We start from the raw sequence: 20381 nt of genomic DNA on the forward strand, positions 1-20381 counted from the left end.
GCCTGCATACTCACCAGACATGTCACCCATTGGAGCATGTTTGTGATGTTCTGGATCGACGTGTACGATAGTGTGTTCCAGTTCCCGCGGATATATCCAGCAACTTCGCACAGCCATTGAAGAGAAATGGGAAAACATTCCACAGGCCACAATCAACAGCCTGATCAACTCGAAGGAGATGTGAAGGAGATGTGTCGTGCTGCATGAGGCAAATGGTGTTCACACCAGTTACTGACTGGTTTTCTGATCCACATCCCTACTTTTTTGTTGTTGTTGGTATTTGTGACCAACCGATGCATATCTGTATTCCCAGTCATGTGAAATCCATAGATTAAGGCCTAGTTAATTTATTTCAATTGAGTGACTTTCTTATAAGAACTGTAACTTAGTAAATTCTTTCAAATTATTGAATGTTGCGTTCATATTATTGTTCATTGTATATACATAGTACAGGTAAAAAATTTGAACACACCAACTCATTCAAGGTTTTTTTTGCTTACTACATGATTCCATATGTGTTATTTCAAAGTTTTGATGTCTTCACTATTATTCTCGAACAAAGAAAATAGTAAAAATAAAGAATAGAATCCTAGAATGATTAGGTGTGTCCAAACTTTTTACTGGTACTGTATATATTATGAAAAACTTTTTTGTTTTCTCTCGAGCTGTTTGTGACAATGAGATTAATGATTAATAACCACCTATATATAATTTGGCATGTTGGAATTAAAAAATATACATAATAAAATATTCCAATAACAGTCACTAGATTAATTGTCAAAATAAATGTAAACCTGGCTTCATATTTAACTAACAATTACAACATTCACAGCAGGATAACCACACATTGTAATAAACTGGTGTATTAGAGAAACTGACCATGACCTGCTCTCACATTACCCCTGCAGCAGCCTGTAGAGGGGGCTTGTATACCATAGATCTGGGAGCTACAGTATGTAGACGTTATACGTTAATATACATGATAAATTAATCTAAAGAAAATTAATACCTATGTACATGTTAAGACAGCTTTAACAATAACTGAAAACCATACTCTATTCTATCTTTTGAAATGTGTTTTCCCTCCTAAATGGGGGTGTTTACTACACTCATTGATGGAAAATGAAAGTGTTCTCATATCTACAACAGACTCTCCGGTATACTTTCCTGGGGCCAGCAGTCAGGTAAGAGGCTCTAGTGAATTAATGGCTAAAACAATTTCTTAATAGGTATTTTCTGTTTCAAAAAAGTTGGCGTGTAATGAAAATCAAATGGTGGATTTTTTTATGTGTCCGTTACATATTTCCATTGTATATTTTGACCATACCTTTAGTCTTGGCATTGTTCTAAAACACATTGCTTCACTCCTATTATTTTCTGTGCTTCAACTGTCATGAATGTAAACACAATATTTGAATTATTATTTATTTTTTATAAGCAAATATTACTCAGATGGGACTGTGAATTAAAAACAAACCAATGGTATAATGCGACTGGATACATTAGGTTATGACTTGGCAAATGCAATGATTAACAGAACCTGTTTTTTTCCCCTGACAGATGCGTAATGGAACCTTTGATTCACAAAGTCTGTTTGCTAACTTTTCTCGTCGTCTTCGATGCCACTTCATCTGCTGCAGGTAATAAATATTACAAGCATGTACTGTATTAGTCCAGACATATGTAAAAACTATGTTAACTTTTTCATAAAAGCATGAATCTTGGTACACTTGTAAAGTTTGGGGCCCTGAGAATTTTCAGAAAGGGAGCCATTGCAAAAAACACCTCCTGGCGGCTGTGGCAGCCATTTTGCTATTCAGCCATAGCCTGACAATGTATCTTCCTTCATATCTGCTGAACTAAACTAATAAATGGTGATGTCTTCACCTATGTTTTAATGGTCAATGATGACAATGGTGCTAAGTGCAACATAATGAAAATTCTGATTATTATGCAAAGGTGAACTTGGTGTAAACCATTGAAAATAAATCAAATTATTTAGCTGTTTCTGACAACATACACAATAAAATATTATGTCTGTTGTTGATTTGTAATTTGGATAAAACCTTTCTTCTTTACATAATGCTTGAAAGTGAAGCTCAGTTTGGGGTTTTCATTGATTGTGATGTTTTCGGGTCCCGTGTGGCTCAGTTGGTAGACCATGGTGCTTGCAATGCCAGGGTTGTGGGTTAAATTCCCACGAGGGCCAAGTATGGAAAATATGTAGTGGCATTACAAGTTTGAAAAGCCAAAAATATTAAGTTATCTGAATTTCTTTGATTTGGCCAAAACTTACTTTTTGATTGAAAAAAAGGTCTCCAGTGGGGTACAGAATGATTGCATCCCTTAATAAAGATGAACAAAAAAGACTATAAAATAAATAATACAAATACTGAGCTATATTGTATGCACAATGTTTAAAAACATAATGGCACTGAGTGTTCAAAAAAATAAAACATAGACTGACCAGATGAATCCAGGTGAAAGCTATGATCCCTTATTGAGTTAAGTTAAATCCACTTAAATCAGTGTAGATGAAGGAGAGGAGACAGGTTAAATAATGATTTTTAAGCCTTGAGACAATTGAGACATGGTTTGTGTGTGTGCCATTCAGAGGGTGAATGGGCAAGACAAACAGTTTTAAGTGCATTTGAACAGGCTATGGTAGTAGGTGGTTTGTGTCAAGAACTGCAACTGCTGGGTTTTTCACGCCCAACAGTTTCCTGTGTGTATCAAGAATGGTCCACCACCCAAAGGACATCCAGCCAACTTGAAACAACTGCGGGAAGCATTGCATTCAACATGGGCCAGCATCCCTGTGGAATGCTTTAAACACCTTGAAGAGTCCATGCCCCGATGAATTGAGGCTGTTCTGACCCCTATCAAGAAGATAGGGGTCAAAATGATTGGATCCCCCTAACACCACAAGCCTTTTTGTAAGATGTTCTATGAGATTGAAGAACAGATATAGAGGAATCTTAGACCATTCCTCCAAACATGATCTTTCCAGATCCTTGATGTCCCTTAGAGAAAAAACATAATTTCACCTCACGTATTTGACTCAAAATCTGTATATTTATATATACATTTAATCCTCACCTGAGATTTGAACTCAAAAGCTTGTGGTTCACAGTCATTCCAATCTTCCTGCTACGCCACCATGTCTGTATTCATAATTGATTTCACCTGTATTCATACACTTTGGACTTCAAAGTGATTGTCAGCTTTGTTAAAAATACACTTGAGGAAAACTATTATATTTATCATAGTGATACAGGAGTAACATTAAAACAGAGTAATATGCCCCACCAACATTAGACTATTATACAGAAAACCCTCATTGGCCTGCTGAGACGCATCAATTCATTTTTGTCCTCTCTAGTAGACTTCAGTTCTTGGTCCTTATCTCTGAGACCATACAAACCACTGTATTAAGTCCTGTTGTCCATTTGGGAGGACAATGTGGGCTTTTCAATGATATCACATGTGTTGGGGTGTGACCTTGACAACTTTATCTTCCTGGTTCTTAAAGAAATGGCTGCCGTCAAAATTAACACATTTTATGGACATTTGAAAATAAGTCTGTAAATATTAATTATAATTTTTGTTAGTTTGATATTCAAATTGTTTCTAGTAAATTAATATCTCAGGAGTAGTTAAGCGAGTTGTCAGGACTGTAATATGTTTTTTCACAATAAATAATAGATAAGGAAGAGTAAGAGCTTATCAAGAAATGTCCACTGTAGTGGACATCCGGATGCCGCAACTACACTGAACGACAATATAAATGCAAAATGCAACAATTTCAAAGATTTTACTGAGTTACAGTTCATGTAAGGAAATCAGTCAATTGAAATAAATAAATTAGGCCCTAGTCTATGGATTTCACATGACTGGAAATACAGATATGCATCGGTCACAAATACCTTTAAAAAAAAGGCAGGGGCATGGATCAGAAAACCAGTCAGTATCTGGTGTGACCACCATGTGCCTCATAAAGCGTGACACATCTCCTTCACATAGAGTTGATCAGGCTGTTGATTGTGGCCTGTGGAATGTTGTCCAACTCCTCTTAAATGGCTGTGTGAAGTTGCTGGATATTGGCGGGAACTGGAACACGCTGTTGTTCACGTCAATCCAGAGCATCACAAACATGCTGGATGGATGACATGGCATAACATCTCAGGAGAGATTTTGTCCCACTCCTCTTTGCAGATCTACTCCAAGTCATTAAGTTTTCGAGGCTGACGTTTGGCAACTTGAACCTTCAGCTCCCTCCACAGATTTTCTATGGGATTAAGGTCTAGAGACTGGCTAGGCCAATCCAGGACCTTAATGTGCTTCTTCTTGAGCCACTCCTTTGTTGCCTTGGCTGTGTGTTTTGGGTCATTGTCATGCTGGAATACCCATCCACGACCCATTTTCAATGCCCTGGCTGAGGGAAGGAGGTTCTCACCCAAGATTTGACGGTACATGGCCCCGTCCATTGTCCTTTTGATGCGGTGAAGTTGTCCTGTCCCCTTAGCAGAAAAACACCCCCAAAGCATAATGTTTCCACCTCCATGTTTGACGGTGGGGATGGTATTCTTGGGGTCATAGGCAGCATTCCTCCTCCACCAAATACGTGGAGTTGAGTTGATGCCAAAGAGCTCCATTTTGGTCTCATCTGACCACAACACTTTCACCCAGTTGTCCTCTGAATCATTCAGATGTTCATTGGCATTCTTCAGACGGGCATGTATATGTGCTTTCTTGAGCAGGGGGACATTGCGGGCGCTGCAGGATTTCAGTCCTTCACGGCGTAGTGTGTTACCAATTGTTTTCTTGGTGACTATAGTCCCAGCTGCCTTGAGATCATTGACAAGATCCTCCCGTGTAGTTCTGGGCTGATTCCTCACTGTTCTCATTATCATTGCAACTCCACGAGGTGAGATCTTGCATGGAGCCCCAGGCCGAGGGAGATTGACAGTTCTTTTGTGTTTCTTCCATTTGCGAATAATCGCACCAACTGTTGTCACCGTCTCACCAAGCTGCTTGGCGATGGTCTTGTAGCCCATTCCAGCCTTGTGTAGGTCTACAATCCTGTCCCTGACATCCTTGGAGAGCTCTTTGGTCTTGGCCATGGTGGAGCGTTTGGAATCTGATTGATTGCTTCTGTGGACAGGTGTCTTTTATACAGGTAACAAACTGAGATTATGAGCACTCCCTTTAAGAGTGTGCTCCTAATCTCAGCTCGTTACCTGTATAAAAGACACCTGGGAGCCAGAAATCTTTCTGATTGAGAGGGGATCAAATACTTATTTCCCTCATTAAAATGCAAATCAATTTATAACATTTTTGACATGCGTTTTTCTGGATTTTGTTGTTGTTATTGTGTTTCTCACTGTTCAAATAAACCTACCATTAAAATTATAGACTGATCATTTCTTTGTCAGTGGGCAAACGTACAAAATCAGCAGTGGATCAAATACTTTTTTCCCTCACTGTACTATGTGGATTATAATTAAACATTTTGTAGGGATTGATAACAAGTCTGAAACTTCAAAATGGAAATTATAAACTTTATTAAAAGCAAGTTTGCATTTTCTGCTTTGAGGAAAAATTACTTTAAAAAAAAGGTGATCAAATTCATGTCCTACATCTGTAGATCAGTATTTGTAATATTATTTTATACAGTCTTTTTGCTCATCGTTATCAATGGATCCAATGATGTTTTGGGCACTGCTGGTTTAGCACTGTTAAAAGATAACTGTGAAGATATTACTGTCTTTGAGCTCAATATGAGCTGCTCTTAACTTTGTGAACGTCACACGCCATACTTCATACCTTCTGTAACATTTTCTCCTCTCTCCTTCCAGACCTCAGCCTCATAGTCCCTCCTGACCCTGTAGTTGCCTCTGCTGGGGATGACATCATCCTTCCCTGTCATCTATCTCCTCAAAGTAGTGCTGTTGACATGGATATCAGGTGGTTTAAGGAGGGGGACTTCACTAACCCCCTGTATTTGTATAAGAGCAGAATGGGGGAAGAGGGGAAGGGCTATAAGGGCAGAGTGAGTCTGCTCACCCAGGAGCTAGAGAGAGGCAACATATCACTGCTGTTGAAGAATGTCAAGGTGTCAGATAGGGGACGCTACAAATGTCAAGCCAGCCGCTTGGATTGGATCCAGGAACCAGCCGTTGTGCTACAAGTTAGAAGTAAGAGAAGCTTATCAAGATCCTAACAAGTGTCCAATTGTCGATGGTGTCAATTTCAACAGTAAAATAAAGTATTACCAAAGTTAGACAGAATTGGTTAAACAGATCTGATTTCAACATGCTGAAGAAGAGAAGCCGACAGTAGATGATCAAATCTAGGCAGTAATCATAAGTTATGCTGGAACCGTCTGTTTTTTCTATTGATACCCTTCTGATCGATTAATCTATTAATCCAAGATGTCGTAGCAGTCAGACGTCTTTGTCCTGTCGTGTCCCTTGTATTTATCTTTTTATATATTTTTCTTCGCAAATCTTTAAAAAATATTTGCCTAAATCTCAACTTCTAAATACTCTCCCTCAACTGAAGCTAGCCAGATAACTACCTACCAGCTATCAGTCAGCAAACCACTGCTATCGGTCATCAGCTAACCTTTAGCTCGGAAAGCTCTTGCCAGTTCGTACAACGTGACTCAAACCAGAGCATAACGACCTATTTGTTTCTCTCCATATCCCCGGAGTCCTACCGCAAACTCTGAACATTTTCATTTGGATCTTCGCAACTAGCTAACCGCAATTCCAGGTGACTACTCCTGGCTAGCGTTTCCATCCCGGAGCAAGCACCAATTAGCCTGAAGCTAGCCCGGCCTGGGCTACCACCGAAGCCCACTCCTGGGCTACAATATCCGGACCCCTTCTACTGCCGGTACGGGGGCACGGAACCTTGCCGATCCTCTACGACTGGAATACCGACATAATCTGCCCGAGGATTCCAACAGGCCCCTCAGGCGCGACGTCCGCTCAAGGCCCATTCTGCTAACCGCGGCCTGCTAGCTACCTAGAGCTACTTGGAACCCTTCTAATCCACGAATGGTCTATCGACGTCACCGCACGAAGAGGCAAAAACAGACTTACCTCCATCGCGATGTCCCCCAAAGGCCCTTCTGCTAACTTGCCAGCACCGGTCTGCTAACTGCTAGCTTGCTAGCCCCAGTCTGCTAACTGCTAGCTTGCTAGCCCCGGTCTGCTAACTGCTAGCTTGCTTGCCCCAGTCTGCTAAATGCTAGCTTGCTTGCCCCGGGCTGCTAACTGCTAGCTTGCTTGCCCCGGTCTGCTAACTGCTTGCTTGCTAACCCGGTCTGCTAACCGCTAGCTTGCTAGCCCCGGTCTGCTAACTGCTAGCTTGTTAGCCCCAGCCTGCTAACTGCTAGCTTGTTAGCACCGGCCTGCTAACTGTCTGAATCGCCGTGTCCCCAGTCAGCCCAGCCACTCACTGGACCCATATGTTCACTTGGCTACGCATGCCTCTCTCTAATATCAATATGCCTCGCCCATTACTGTCCTGGTTAGTTATTACTGTCTTATTTCACTGTAGAGCCTCTAGCCCTGCTCAATATGCCTTAACCAACCATGTTGTTTCACCTCCTACACCTCCTGTCATGCGATGACATCCCCTGGTTTAAACGTCTCTAGAGACTATATCGCTCTCATCATTACTCAATGCCTAGGTTTACCTCCAATGTACTCACATCCTACCTTACCTTTGTCTGTACACTTGAATCTATGCTATCGTGCCCAGAAACCTGCTCCTTTTACTCTCTGTTCCGAACGTGCTAGACGGCCAGTTCATGTAGCCTTTAGCCGTACCGTTATCCTACTTCTCCTTCTCCTTGTTCCTCTGGTGATGTAGAGGTTAATCCAGGTCCTGCAGTGCCTAGTTCCACTCCCACTCCCCAGGTGCTCTCATTTGTTGACTTCTATAACCGTAAAAGCCTTGGTTTCATGCATGTTAACATTAGAAGCCTACTCCCTCAGTTTGTTTTACTCACTGCTTTATCACACTCTGCCAACCCGGATGTCTTAGCCGTGTCTGAATCCTGGCTTTTGAAAAACCACCAAAAACCCTGAAATCTCCATCCCTAACTATAACATTTTCTGCCAAGATAGAACTGCCAAAGGGGGCGGTGTTGTAATCTACTGCAAAGATAGCCTGCAGAGTTCTCTATTACTATCCAAGTCTGCACCCAAACAACTCGAGCTTCTACTTCTAAAAATTCACCTTTCCAGAAACAAGTCTCTCACTGTTGCCGCTTGCTATAGACCACCCTCTGCCCCCAGCTGTGCCCTCGACACCATATGTGAATTGATTGCCCCCCCATCTATCTTCTGAGCTCGTGCTACTAGGTGACCTAAACTGGGACACGCTTAACACCCCGGCCATCCTACAATCTAAGCTTGATGCCCTCAATCTCACACAAATTATCAATGAACCTACCAGGTACAACCCCAAATCCGTAAACACGGGCACCCTCATAGATATCATCCTAACTAACTCACCCTCCAAATACACCTCTGCTGTTTTCAATCAAGATCTCAGCGATCACTGCCTCATTGCCAGCATCCGTAATGGGTCTGCGACTAAACGACCACCCCTCATCACTGGCAAATGCTCCCTAAAACACTTCTGTGAGCAGGCCTTTCTAATCGACCTGGCTGGGGTAATGACATTGACCTCATCCCGTCAGAAGAGGATGCCTGATTATTCATTAAAAGTGCCTTCCTCACCATCTTAGATAAGCATGCCCCATTCAAAAAATGTTGAACTAGGAATAGATATAGTATTTGGTTCACTCCAGACCTGTCTGCCCTTGACCAGCACAAAACCATCCTGTGGCATTCTGCATTAGCATCAAATAGCCCCCGTGATATGCAACTTTTCAGGGAAGTTAGGAAAAAAAATATACACAGGCAGTTAACCTCTTGGGGCTAGGTGGGACGCTAGCGTGCCACCCGTGGTGCACTCCATCAACAGCAGGTGCATTTCAAGAGCGGCAAATTTGAATCCAAATAAATGTCAAAATTCAAATTTTTCAAAAATACAACTATGTTACACCATTTGAAAGATAAACATCTCCTTAATCTAACCACGTTTTACGATTTCAAAAAGGTTTTACGGCGAAAGCATAAATTTAGAGTATGTTAGGACAGTACATTTACAAGAGTTGTGTGTAATGTTTTGTCAAGTCAAAGACAGGGTCACCAAAACCATAAAACCAGCTAAAATGATGCACTAACCTTTTACAATCTCCATCAGATGACACTCCTAGGACATTATGTTAGACAATGCATGCATTTTTAGTTCTATCAAGTTCATTTTTATATCCAAAAACAGCGTTTTACTATGGCATTGATGTTGAGGAAATCGTTTCCCTCCAATAACCGGCAGTCAAGTCAGCGTCACAAATTAAATAATTAAAATTAGAAAACATTGTTAAAATATTATATTGTCATTTAAAGAATTATAGATTTACATCTCTTGAACGCAATCAACTTGCCAGATTTAAAAATAACCTTACTGGGAAATCACACTTTGCAATAATCTGAGCACTGCGCCCAGAAATATACGCTGCGTTGCGATACAGACTAGACGTCATGTTGGGGAGATCTAAAATCGAAAATACTATGTAAATAATCCATTACCTTTGATTCTCTTCATCAGATGTCACTTCCAGGTATCACAGGTCCATAACGAATGTAGTTTTGTTCAAAAAAGCTCATCATTTATGTCCAAAAATCTCCGTCTCGTTAGCACATGATGTAAGCCAGCCGGACTTCTCGTCATGAACGAGGGGAAAAAATATATTTCCGTTCGTTCAAACATGTCAAACGTTGTATAGCATAAATCATTAGGGCCTTTTTAACCAGAACATGAATAATATTCAAGGTGGACGAATGCATACTCTTTCATAACGTATTGGAACGAGGGTACCCAACATGAAGTAGCGCGCCAGGTGTCTAATGGGACATCACCGTTCCATGGCTCTTGTTCGGTCAGATCTCCCTCCAGAAGACTCAAAACACTTTGTAAAGGCTGGTGACATCTAGTGGAAGCAATAGGAAGTGCCAAAATATTCCTAAACCCCTGTGTTTTTCAATGGGATAGGTTTAAAGTCAATACAACACATCAGGTATCCACTTCCTGTCAGAAAATGTCTCAGGGTTTTGCCTGCCAAATGAGTTCTGTTATACTCACAGACACCATTCAAACAGTTTTGGAAACTTTAGAGTGTTTTCTATCCATATATAATAAGTATATGCATATTCTAGTTACTGGGTAGGATTAGTAACCAGATTAAATCGGGTACATTTTTTTTATCCAGACGTGCAAATGCTGCCCCCTAGACCCAACAGGTTAAGAAAGCTAAGGCTAGCTTTTTCAAACAGAAATTTGCATCCTGTAGTACAAACTCAAAAAAGTTCTGGGACACTGTAAAGTCCATGGAGAATAAGAGCAGCTGCCCACTGCTCTGAGGCTAGGAAACACTGTTACCACTGATAAATCCACTATAATTGAGAATTTCAATAAGCATTTCTCTACAGCTGGCCATGCTTTCCACCTGGCTACCCCAACCCCGGTCAACTGCTCAGCACCCTCCACAGCAACCCGCCAAAGCCCCCACCATTTCTCCTTCACCCAAATCCAGATAGCTGATGTCCTGAAAGAGCTGCAATATCGGGACCCCTACAAATCAGCTGGGCTAGACAATCTGGAACCTCTCTTTTGAAATTGTTGCAACCCCTATTAATAGCCTGTTCAACCTCTCTTTCATATCGTCTGAGATTCCCAAAGATTGGAAAGCTGCCGCGGTCATCCCCCTCTTCAAAGGGGGTGACACTCGACCCAAACTGCTACAGACCTATATCTATCCTACCCTGTCTTTCTAAGGTCTTCGAAAGCCAAGTTAACAAACAGATTACCGACCATTTCGAATCCCACCGTACCTTCTCCGCTATGCAATCTGGTTTCAGAGCTGGTCATGGGTGCACCTCAGCCACGCTCAAGGTCCTAAATGACATCATAACCGCCATCGATAAGAGAGATTACTGTGTAGCCGTATTCATCGACCTGGCCAAGGCTTTCGACTCTGTCAATCACCACATTCTTATTGGCAGATTCGACAGCCTTGGTTTCTCAAATGATTTCCACGCCTGGTTTACCAACTACTTCTCTGATAGAGTTCAGTGTGTCAAATCGGAGGGCCTGTTGTCCGGACCTCTGGCAGTTTCTATGGGGGTGCCACAGGGTTCAATTCTCGGGCCGACTCTTTTCTCTGTATACATCAATGATCACTCTTGCTGCGGGTGATTCTCTGATCCACCTATACGTAGACGACACCATTCTGTATACTTCTGGCCCCTCTTTGGACACTGTTAACTAACCTCCAGATGAGCTTCAATGCCATACAACTCTCCTTCCGCGGCCTCCAACTGCTCTTAAATGCAAGTAAAACTAAATGCATGCTATTCAATCGATCACTGCCCGCACCTGCCTGCCTGTCCAGCATCACTACTCTGGACGGCTCTGACTTAGAATACGTGGACAACTACAAATACCTAGGTGTCTGGTTAGACTGTAAACTCTCCTTCCAGACTCACATTAAGCATCTCCAATCCAAAATTAAATCTAGAATCGGCTTCCTATATCACAACACAGCATCCTTCACACATGCTGCCAAACATACCCTTGTAAAACTTACCATCCTACCGATCCTCGATTTCGGCGCTGTCATCTATAAAATAGCCTCCAACAATACTCAACAAATTGGATGCAGTCTATCACAGTGCCATCCATTTTGTCACGAAAGCCCCATACACTACCCACCACTGCGAACTGTACGCTCTCGTTGGTTGGCCCTCGCTTCATACTCGTCGCCAAACCCACTGGCTACAGGTTATCTACAAGCCTCTGCTAGGTAAAGCCCCGCCTTATCTCAGCTCACTGGTCACCATAGCAGCACCCACTCGTAGCACGCGTTCCAGCAGGTATATCTCACTGGTCACCTCCAAAGCCAATTCCTCCTTTGGTCGCCTTTCCTTCCAGTTCTCTGCTGCCAATGACTGGAACGAACTGCAAAAATCACTGAAGCTGGAGACTCATATCTCCCTCACTAGCTTCAAGCACCAGCTGTCAGAGCAGCTCACAGATCACTGCACCTGTACATAGCCCATCTGTAAACAGCCCATCTATCTACCTGATCCCAATACTGTATTTATTTTATTTATCCTGCTCCTTTGCACACCAGTATGTCTACTTGCAAATTCATCTTCTGCACATCTACCATTCCATTGTGTAATTGCTATATTGTAATTACTTCACCACCATGGCCTACTTATTGCCTTAACTCCCTTATCTTACCTCATTTGCACTCACTGTATCTTTTTTCTACTGTATTATTGACTGTATGTTTGGTTTATTTCATGTGTAACTCTGTGTTGTTGTATGTGTCGAATTGCTATGCTTTATCTTGGCCAGGTCGCAGTTGCAAATGAGAACTTGTTCTCAACTAGCCTACCTGGTTAAATGAAGGTGAAATAAAAAATAAAAAAATCGAGACTGTCCTTGACAGAGCCACATAAAATCAGTTTCGGAATATCTTCCTGATTAATATACTTCCTTCCTTTGTGAGCAGAGCAGGGCAGTGTCCCCAGGATCTCCATGAGGAAGCACCACAGAGTGTTCATCCAGCTCAGCTGCAGCTCAGAGAACTGGTACCCAGAGCCTCACATGCTGTGGACGGACCGCAGTGGGAAGGAGATCACCTCAGCAGAGACAGAGAGACCCAAACAGAAGGACGGGGGTGACCTGTACTCCATAACCAGTCACATGAGAATAAGGATGGACCAACTGGAGGGGGTCACATGTGTGGTGATGTCAAAGGGCAAGGGAACCATTCTAGAATCAGCATTACTGCAGATGACTGGTGAGTTTAGGAACTGCAATGTAGACCCAAGTAGCCAACAACAAGTGTAAAAAATGCAAACTAAAGATGACAGAGTACCAACCTTAACTAGGCTTCTATTTTATACAATCTAGACACACTGATGTGCACAGAGTTTTCTCTTTGGTTTTTGTAGGGCCAAGTAGAATTAGAGCCATACCCTAATCAAAAACTGGGTCTAGAAAGAGTTGCTCCTCAGTCAGATGTTAAAGGGATATATCACTCCAACATTAATGTTTGTCAGACATCATCAGACCTCAAAAGTGGTCTCATTTCAATTGTTCCTGAGCCATCTGTCATGTACATTTAGGTATATGCCACGATCCCAAATGAATGAGAAAGATTAATGTCATTGTTGTGGACTGCAGTTAAATCTGTGTTCTAGGCCTGTGGTCGTAGGACGTGGAGTTCTCAGAATTATACCACTTTTGTTTTCTGAAAACATTTTACAAACTTGGATTGACGTATCTAATTACATCTGTAGAAACCGGCAAGCATAAAACAGAGAATGAGGCATGATTCCCAAACTAGGGACCATCAGCTTTAAACTTTTCTTGTGACCATAAACACATTTTTCAAGCCAAAACTCAATCACAACCTTGTATTGCCCATTATTCTGGGTAATGTTACACTACAGTACATATGTTTTATATGTTGAACCTTATAAATTTAGGAAATTGTACTGTAGCGGTACCCTAAGCTGACCTTAAACCATCTTGTTACAGAAGAGTTCTACCTCAGCAGTATGCCTGACAGGGTCTACATATCTGCATTTATTATTCCTGTGTTTTTGGCGTTGGTGTGTATCACTGCATCTATGCTCTATGTCCTCCACCAGAGAAGAGGTTTGTCTCTCATTTTATTTACAGTGCCCATAAAAAATCTACACCCTGTTAAACTTTTTTCACATTTGTTGCCTGCAAATTAAATCTAAAAAGGATCACATTGATTGTTTTTCCTACAGATCTACACAACCTACTCCACATTTTGAAGTGGAAGAAAGTTATAGAACATTTTCGAAATTAAGAAAACAAAATGAAGTATCATAATTGGATATATCTCCAACCCCCTGAGTTAATACTTGGTGTAAACACCTTTAACAGCCATTAAAGCTGTGAATCATTTTCATTAAGATTCTACCAACATTGTTTTTGTCAAAATTGCCCATTAAATTAGCTTAGGAATCATTGATGGATGTCAATATTCAAACCTTTTCTCAGATTTTCAAGCAAATTTAAGTCAGGACTGAGACTTGACCCCTCAGGAACACTCAACAACTCTTGGAAATACATTCTAGTGTTTCTTTGGCATAAAAATGTAATTGTCTCGCTGAAAAAGAAAACTCCAGGGTTAGGTTTTCCGAAGACTGAGGCGTGGTTTCCTCTAAGTTTTTACATGTGATTTGCTCCTTTTATATTTATTTTGATCCTGACAAACTCCCCAGTCCCTGCCGATGACAAGCATAGCCATAACATGATGCTGCCACCACAATACCTGAAAATAGAGAGGGTTTCACTCTGTGTCGTGTTGTATTGGATATGACCCAACCCTGTAGTTTTGTCTTGCAGTATTACTTAACAGCCTTGCTGCGAACTGAATGGAGGATTTGCAGTGGATTTTTTAACATAGGCATCATTCTTTTCACTTTGTCATACAGGCCAGTAATGTGGAGAGAATGCAATGTTGTTGATCCCTTCGTATTTTCAAGTATTGTGGTTGCAGCATCATGTTATTGGTATGCTTGTCACCGGCAAGGACTGAGGAGTTTGTTAGAATCAACGGAAATATGAAAGGATCAAAGCTCAGGAAAAAAGTTAGTGGAAAACCCACCTCAGTCTTCTGAAAGCCTAACCCTGGGATAGGGTTTAATTTTTTCCTGCGGGACAATTACACACATTTTTATGCAAAAGACACACCAGAATATCTTTCCAACAGGTTTTGAGTGTTCCTGAGTGGTCTAGTTTCAGTCCTGACTTAAATCAGAGGCTAAGTTTAAATATCGCTGTCCATCAATGATTACCGACCAAATTTTATGAGCTTGAGCAATATTGTGCAAAATTTGTAGAATCTTAATGAAAATGATTCACAGCTGTTTTTTTTATAAATGTTTAGATTTAATTTAAAGGCAGCAAAATAAAAACATAACAGGTAAAATGGGTGTAGACTACACTGACTTGACATGATTTTTGTTTAAAAAGGGGAGAGCATGTCACATGTCCTTGAAATAACATCATATAATGTCATATTTGGCACAAATGCGTGTAATGATGGGAACATAATATTCCCTCCAGCTCTTCAGGAAAAGCTGAAGCCGATGAGTAAGATCATATTTAAAAACTCAAATTCTTTGGTTAATGTAAAACATTTTTACAATTTTGATAATTCAATATTGGTATACTGTATATCTACTCAACCCCTCCAAACAATTGTATTTGTTCTTTATTCATCATTACAGATGGCGTGAAGACAAAATTAAAAGAGACAGAAAACGGTATGTCAAATCACTGTAAATATAGAAACTTTGAAGTTTTCCCAATCTTTGCAAAAATTTGATCTAAAAGATTGACAATGTTGCTCCTTTGTACAGAGAAAGTCCAATGTCTTGCAAAACTCAGTGAAAAGGACAAGTTAATGGGTATGCTTCATGTGCTATTTATAGTTGATTTATCACTATGTTGTTTATACATTTAAAATCAGATTGGTGTTCCGTAACAAGTGTATGTGATGTAAGTCATTTTTAATCCACACAGAAATAACTGGAAAGATTCCGGATGCAGGTAACATTATGCTCCTTTCATACATATAAAAGAAAAAAAAGAAAAAAAAGAACAAATGTATTGCAAGAAAACACAAAGTACAGAACAAAATAGGGATGTTTTGACAATTAGCATTCAATGGGGGGAAAGTACATACTAAATAACTGTAAGGGGGATTACACATTTCAACAAATAAGAACCCTTAATACAGGAAGACAGCTTAAGGCACTTACATGGTCATATTAACATATAATTTATATACAGTAGCAGTCAAACATTTGGACACATACTCATTCAAGGGTTTTTCTTTATTTTTGTCTATTTTCTGTATTGTAGAATAATAGTGAAGACATCAAAACTATGGAATAACACATATGGAATCATGTAGTAACCGAAAAAGTGTTACATTCTTCAAAGTAGCCACTCTTTGCCTTGATGACAGCTTTGCACGCTATTGCCATTCTCTCAACCAGCTTCACCTGGAATGCTTTTCAGACAGTCTTTAAGGAGTTCCCACATATGCTGAGCACTTGTTGGCTGCTTTTCCTTCACTCTGCAGTCCAACTTATCCCAAACCACCTTAATTGGCTTGAGTTTGGGTGATTATGGAGGCCAGGTCATCTGATGCAGCGCTTCATCACTCTCCTTCTTGGTAAAATAGCCCTTACACAGCCTGGAGGTGTGGTTTGGATCATTGTCGTGGTGAAAAACAAATGATAGTCCCACTAAGCACAAACCAGATGGGATGGCGTAGCGGTGCAGAATGCTGTGGTAGCCATGCTGGTTAAGTGTGCCTTGAATTCTAAATAAATCAATGACACTGTCACCAGAAAAGCACCCCCACACCATCACACCTCCTCCATGCTTCATGGTGGGAACAACACATGTAGAGATCAAGCGTTCACCTGCTCCACGTCTCACAAAGACACGGCGGTTCAAACCAAAAATCTCTAATTTGGACTCAGACGAAAGGATAGATTTCCACCAGTCTAATGTCCATTGCTTGTGTTATTTGGCCCAAGCAAGTGTTTTCTTCTTATTTATGTCCTTAGTAGTGGTTTCTTTACCGTAATTCAACCTAATTCACACAGTCTCTTCTGAACAGTACATTTTGAGATGTGTCTGTTACTTGAACTCCAATCTGAGGTGCCGCTTTCTGAAGCTGGCAATACTAATGAACTTATCCTCAGCAGCAGAGGTAACTCTGGGTCTTCCTTTCCTGTGTCGGTCCTCATGAGAGCCAGTTTTATAATTGCGCATGATGGTTATTGCGACTTTCCAGATTGACTGACCTTCATGTCTTAAAGTAATGATGGACTCTTGTTTCTCTTTGCTTATTTGAGCTGTTCTTGCCATAACATGGACTTGGTATTTTACCAAATAGGGTTCTCTTCGGTATACCAACTCTACCTTGTCACAACACAACTGATAGGCTCAAACGCAAAGAAATTCAAGGCACACCTGTTAATTGAAATGCATTCCAGGTGACTACCTCATGAAGCTGGTTGAAAGAATGCCAAGATTGTGCAGAGCTCTTATCAAGGCAAATAGTGGCTACTTTCAACAATCTCAAATATAAAATATATTTTGTTTTGTTTAACACCTTTTTGGTTACTACATGATTCCATATGTGTTATTTCAACATTTTGATATCTTCACTATTATTCTACAATGTAGAAAATAATACAAATGAAGAAAAACCCTTCAATGAGTAGGTGTGTCCAAACTTCTGACTGGTACTGTTTATAAAAAAACATTATTTACCTTTTTCTATACAGTTTGGACCTTAATGTTGCATCATCATGCAGGTAATATCTTTCAACTTTTAGGACTAATTTAATATTCACACACACACACACACACACACACACACACACACACACACACACACACACACACACACACACACACACACACACACACACACACACACACACACACACACACACACACACTTCAAAAGTCAAGGTGTCAGAACTGCTATGAACAATGAAATATGTATGAATATGCATGAAATAAAAAATGTACTTGTTTAAAGTAGATGTGACTCTGGACCCTGACACTGCACACCCCAGACTCACAGTATATGAAAAAAACAAGTGTGTGAAGTTTGGAGACCTACGGAAAGAAAGCAGAACTGAGACTGGGAAGAGGTTTGAGGAAAAGCGTTGTGTCTTGGGAGTGAAGGGATATGATACAGGTAAACATTACTGGGAGGTTGACCTGGGGGAGAAGACTCAGTGGAGTGTTGGAGTCGCCCAGGACCCAGAGAACAGAGGTTCAAACATCCAAATGATTCCAGAGAATGGCTACTGGAGCATACGTTTGGATAATGGAGAATTGAAAACAGTTGAACAGTCTTCGAAAGTCCTTCCCATTGAACTGAAACCTTTTAAGCTGGGGGTGTTAGTGGACTATGAGGGGGGAAATATTGTATTTTTCAACGTTGAGAAGAAATGCCACATCCAATCCTTCACTGGAACATTTACCAAGAAACTCTATCCATTCTTTGGTCCTTTGTTGGATTGTAAAGAGGAACTTAAAATCTCACAAGACATAACCCTTTCAAGCTGAGAAGTGATCCTGTAAAAGATTGCAGTTGTCAGGCCATAGCATTGTTTGTTCAATATTTGGTTACTACTGCCTGTGGTTTTATTAGTAATCTAATACCCCACAACTCTCTGTGGTTTTATTAGTACTCTAATACTCCACAACTCTCTTTCATTAGTACTCTAATACCCCACAACGCTCTGTGTTTTTTTTTGTATCCTAATACCCCACAACTCTCTGTTTTTATTAGTACTATAATAACCCACAACTCTCTCTGTTTTTATTAGTACTCTAATACCTCACAACTCTCTGTGTTTTTATTAGTACTCTAATACCCAACAACTCTCTGTGGTTTTATTAGTACTCTAATACCCCACAACTCTCTCTGTTTTTATTAGTACTCTAATACCACACAACTCTCTGTGTTCTTATTAGTACTCTAAAACCCCACAACTCTCTCTGTTTTTATTAGTACTCTAATACCTCACAACTCTCTGTGGTTTTATTAGTACTCTAAAACCCCAAAGCTCTCTGTGGTTTTATTAGTACACTAATACCACACAACTCTCTGTGGTTTTATTAGTAGTCTAATAACCAACAACTCTCTGTGTTTTTATTAGTACTCTAATACTACACAACTCTCTGTGTTTTTATTAGTAGTCTAATACTCCACAACTCTCTGTGTTTTTATTAGTAGTCTAATACCCCACAACTCTCTGTGTTTTTATTAGTAGTCTAATACCCCACAACTCTCTGATTTTATTAGTACTCTAAAACCCCACAATTCTCTGGTTTTATTAGTACACTAATACCTCAAACTATCTGATTTTATTTGACCATGGGGAAAACAGCTGATGCACAGAATGCAATGCAGATTATCTTCCATTGTTTGAGCAATTATTTAGCTTTAGCAATTATCAACTTAGTGAAGATTGAGTTACTTTAATCTTTTTCTTCTTCTATCCCACACAAATATATCTGAGCGATGAGAGATGTAATGTTTTCCCCTTTTTGATAGCTGTACTGTTTTATAATGCTTTAGATGTAACTGTAAAAATCTACTAAAATCTCTGTTTTGATTCTGTATATACTCATTATTGTAAAGTGAGACAATATAATTTGCTATAATGATGTATCAACTAATGTATTCCGTTTTGTCAAATTCATTTGTCATATTAATGTTTTGGTATGTTCAAATCATAGAATGACTTTATGCCCCAGACTGATTGAACTAGCATGTTATTAGAAATAGTCAAACTAGATCTTACACTGGACAGGCTTCACGGGGTGAATATATTGTGTCCAGTCTCTGGCTAACTGGCTTGCATTGTTGGTCATTGTAAAGATAATAAAAAATTTTGTGATGGGTGATTATTAAACTTGTCAAAACAGCTACATAAAAGCCAGTAGAATGTAGTTGTTTCTCTCAACCCTAGTCGTTAATAGATCTAAAGATCTACATCCACATACCAAATAAGATATTGTATTTTTCACAAATCAACATTTTCACAAATCAAATGCTTGTTCAATGTCACAAAAAATAAACTACTGAAGTAAAAATGTATAATACATTAATAAAGAATATGCAACACAACGTTGATGCCTGGTTTGATGACAGCAAAGGATCATACAAATGATTGATTTTACTTAATCGAAAATTATTCACATAGCTTTATACCATGATAAGCTGTTGACAGACAGGGAATGTGATCAATTAAGTTTTTCTATGTTACCGTGATTGGTTTTGCATCTTTGTTCCAGGGTGAGATTTATTTTGGGGGGTTTTTAGGTATTGTTTATTCGCAACAAAGAAAGGACGTGAAAGACAAAACAGTAGAGATTTTTTTTAAAACGGGTAAAACGGTGTGCAGGTGAGGTTGGAAGACCATAAGGGCTGATATGTAAACCACACCCAAAATATAAGTACATAAAACAAGTTTGTTCAATCAGATAAACAAAGAGTATTAATTATAATTGTACATGATATACTCAGTGTACAAGAAAAAACATGCTTGATTGTGTGTGTGTGTGTGTGTGTGTACGCGTGTGTGCGCGTGCGTCTGTGTGTGTGAGAGTATGAGAGATAGGCAACATGGAGAGGA

General features: G+C 40.1%; 1 protein-coding gene across 1 annotated transcript; it reads left to right on the forward strand.

Moving 5' to 3' along the window:
• The first annotated feature begins 899 nt into the window (after positions 1–899).
• Positions 900–19873, forward strand: LOC106577957 (butyrophilin subfamily 2 member A1). The gene is made up of 11 exons (XM_014156441.2): positions 900–1184; positions 1561–1640; positions 5859–6197; positions 12665–12955; positions 13699–13818; positions 15265–15291; positions 15429–15464; positions 15561–15608; positions 15724–15750; positions 17508–17537; positions 17771–19873. Exons 1-11 carry the CDS (start codon positions 1123–1125, stop codon positions 18301–18303), a joined length of 1593 nt encoding a protein of 530 aa, XP_014011916.2. The 5' UTR covers positions 900–1122; the 3' UTR covers positions 18304–19873.
• The last annotated feature ends 508 nt before the right edge of the window (positions 19874–20381 follow it).

This window comes from Salmo salar, chromosome ssa18, assembly GCF_905237065.1.
Source record: "Salmo salar chromosome ssa18, Ssal_v3.1, whole genome shotgun sequence".
In the NCBI taxonomy this organism is placed as follows: Eukaryota; Metazoa; Chordata; class Actinopteri; order Salmoniformes; family Salmonidae; genus Salmo; species Salmo salar.

Excerpts from the sequence above, each read along its gene's own strand:
- LOC106577957 (XM_014156441.2), top strand. The coding sequence starts at position 1,123 with ATGAAAGTGTTCTCATATCTACAACAGACTCTCCGGTATACTTTCCTG. Across the intron at positions 6,198-12,664 it reads CGTTGTGCTACAAGTTAGAA|AGCAGGGCAGTGTCCCCAGG; the intron begins GTAAGAGAAGCT and ends CTTTGTGAGCAG. Across the intron at positions 12,956-13,698 it reads AGCATTACTGCAGATGACTG|AAGAGTTCTACCTCAGCAGT; the intron begins GTGAGTTTAGGA and ends ATCTTGTTACAG.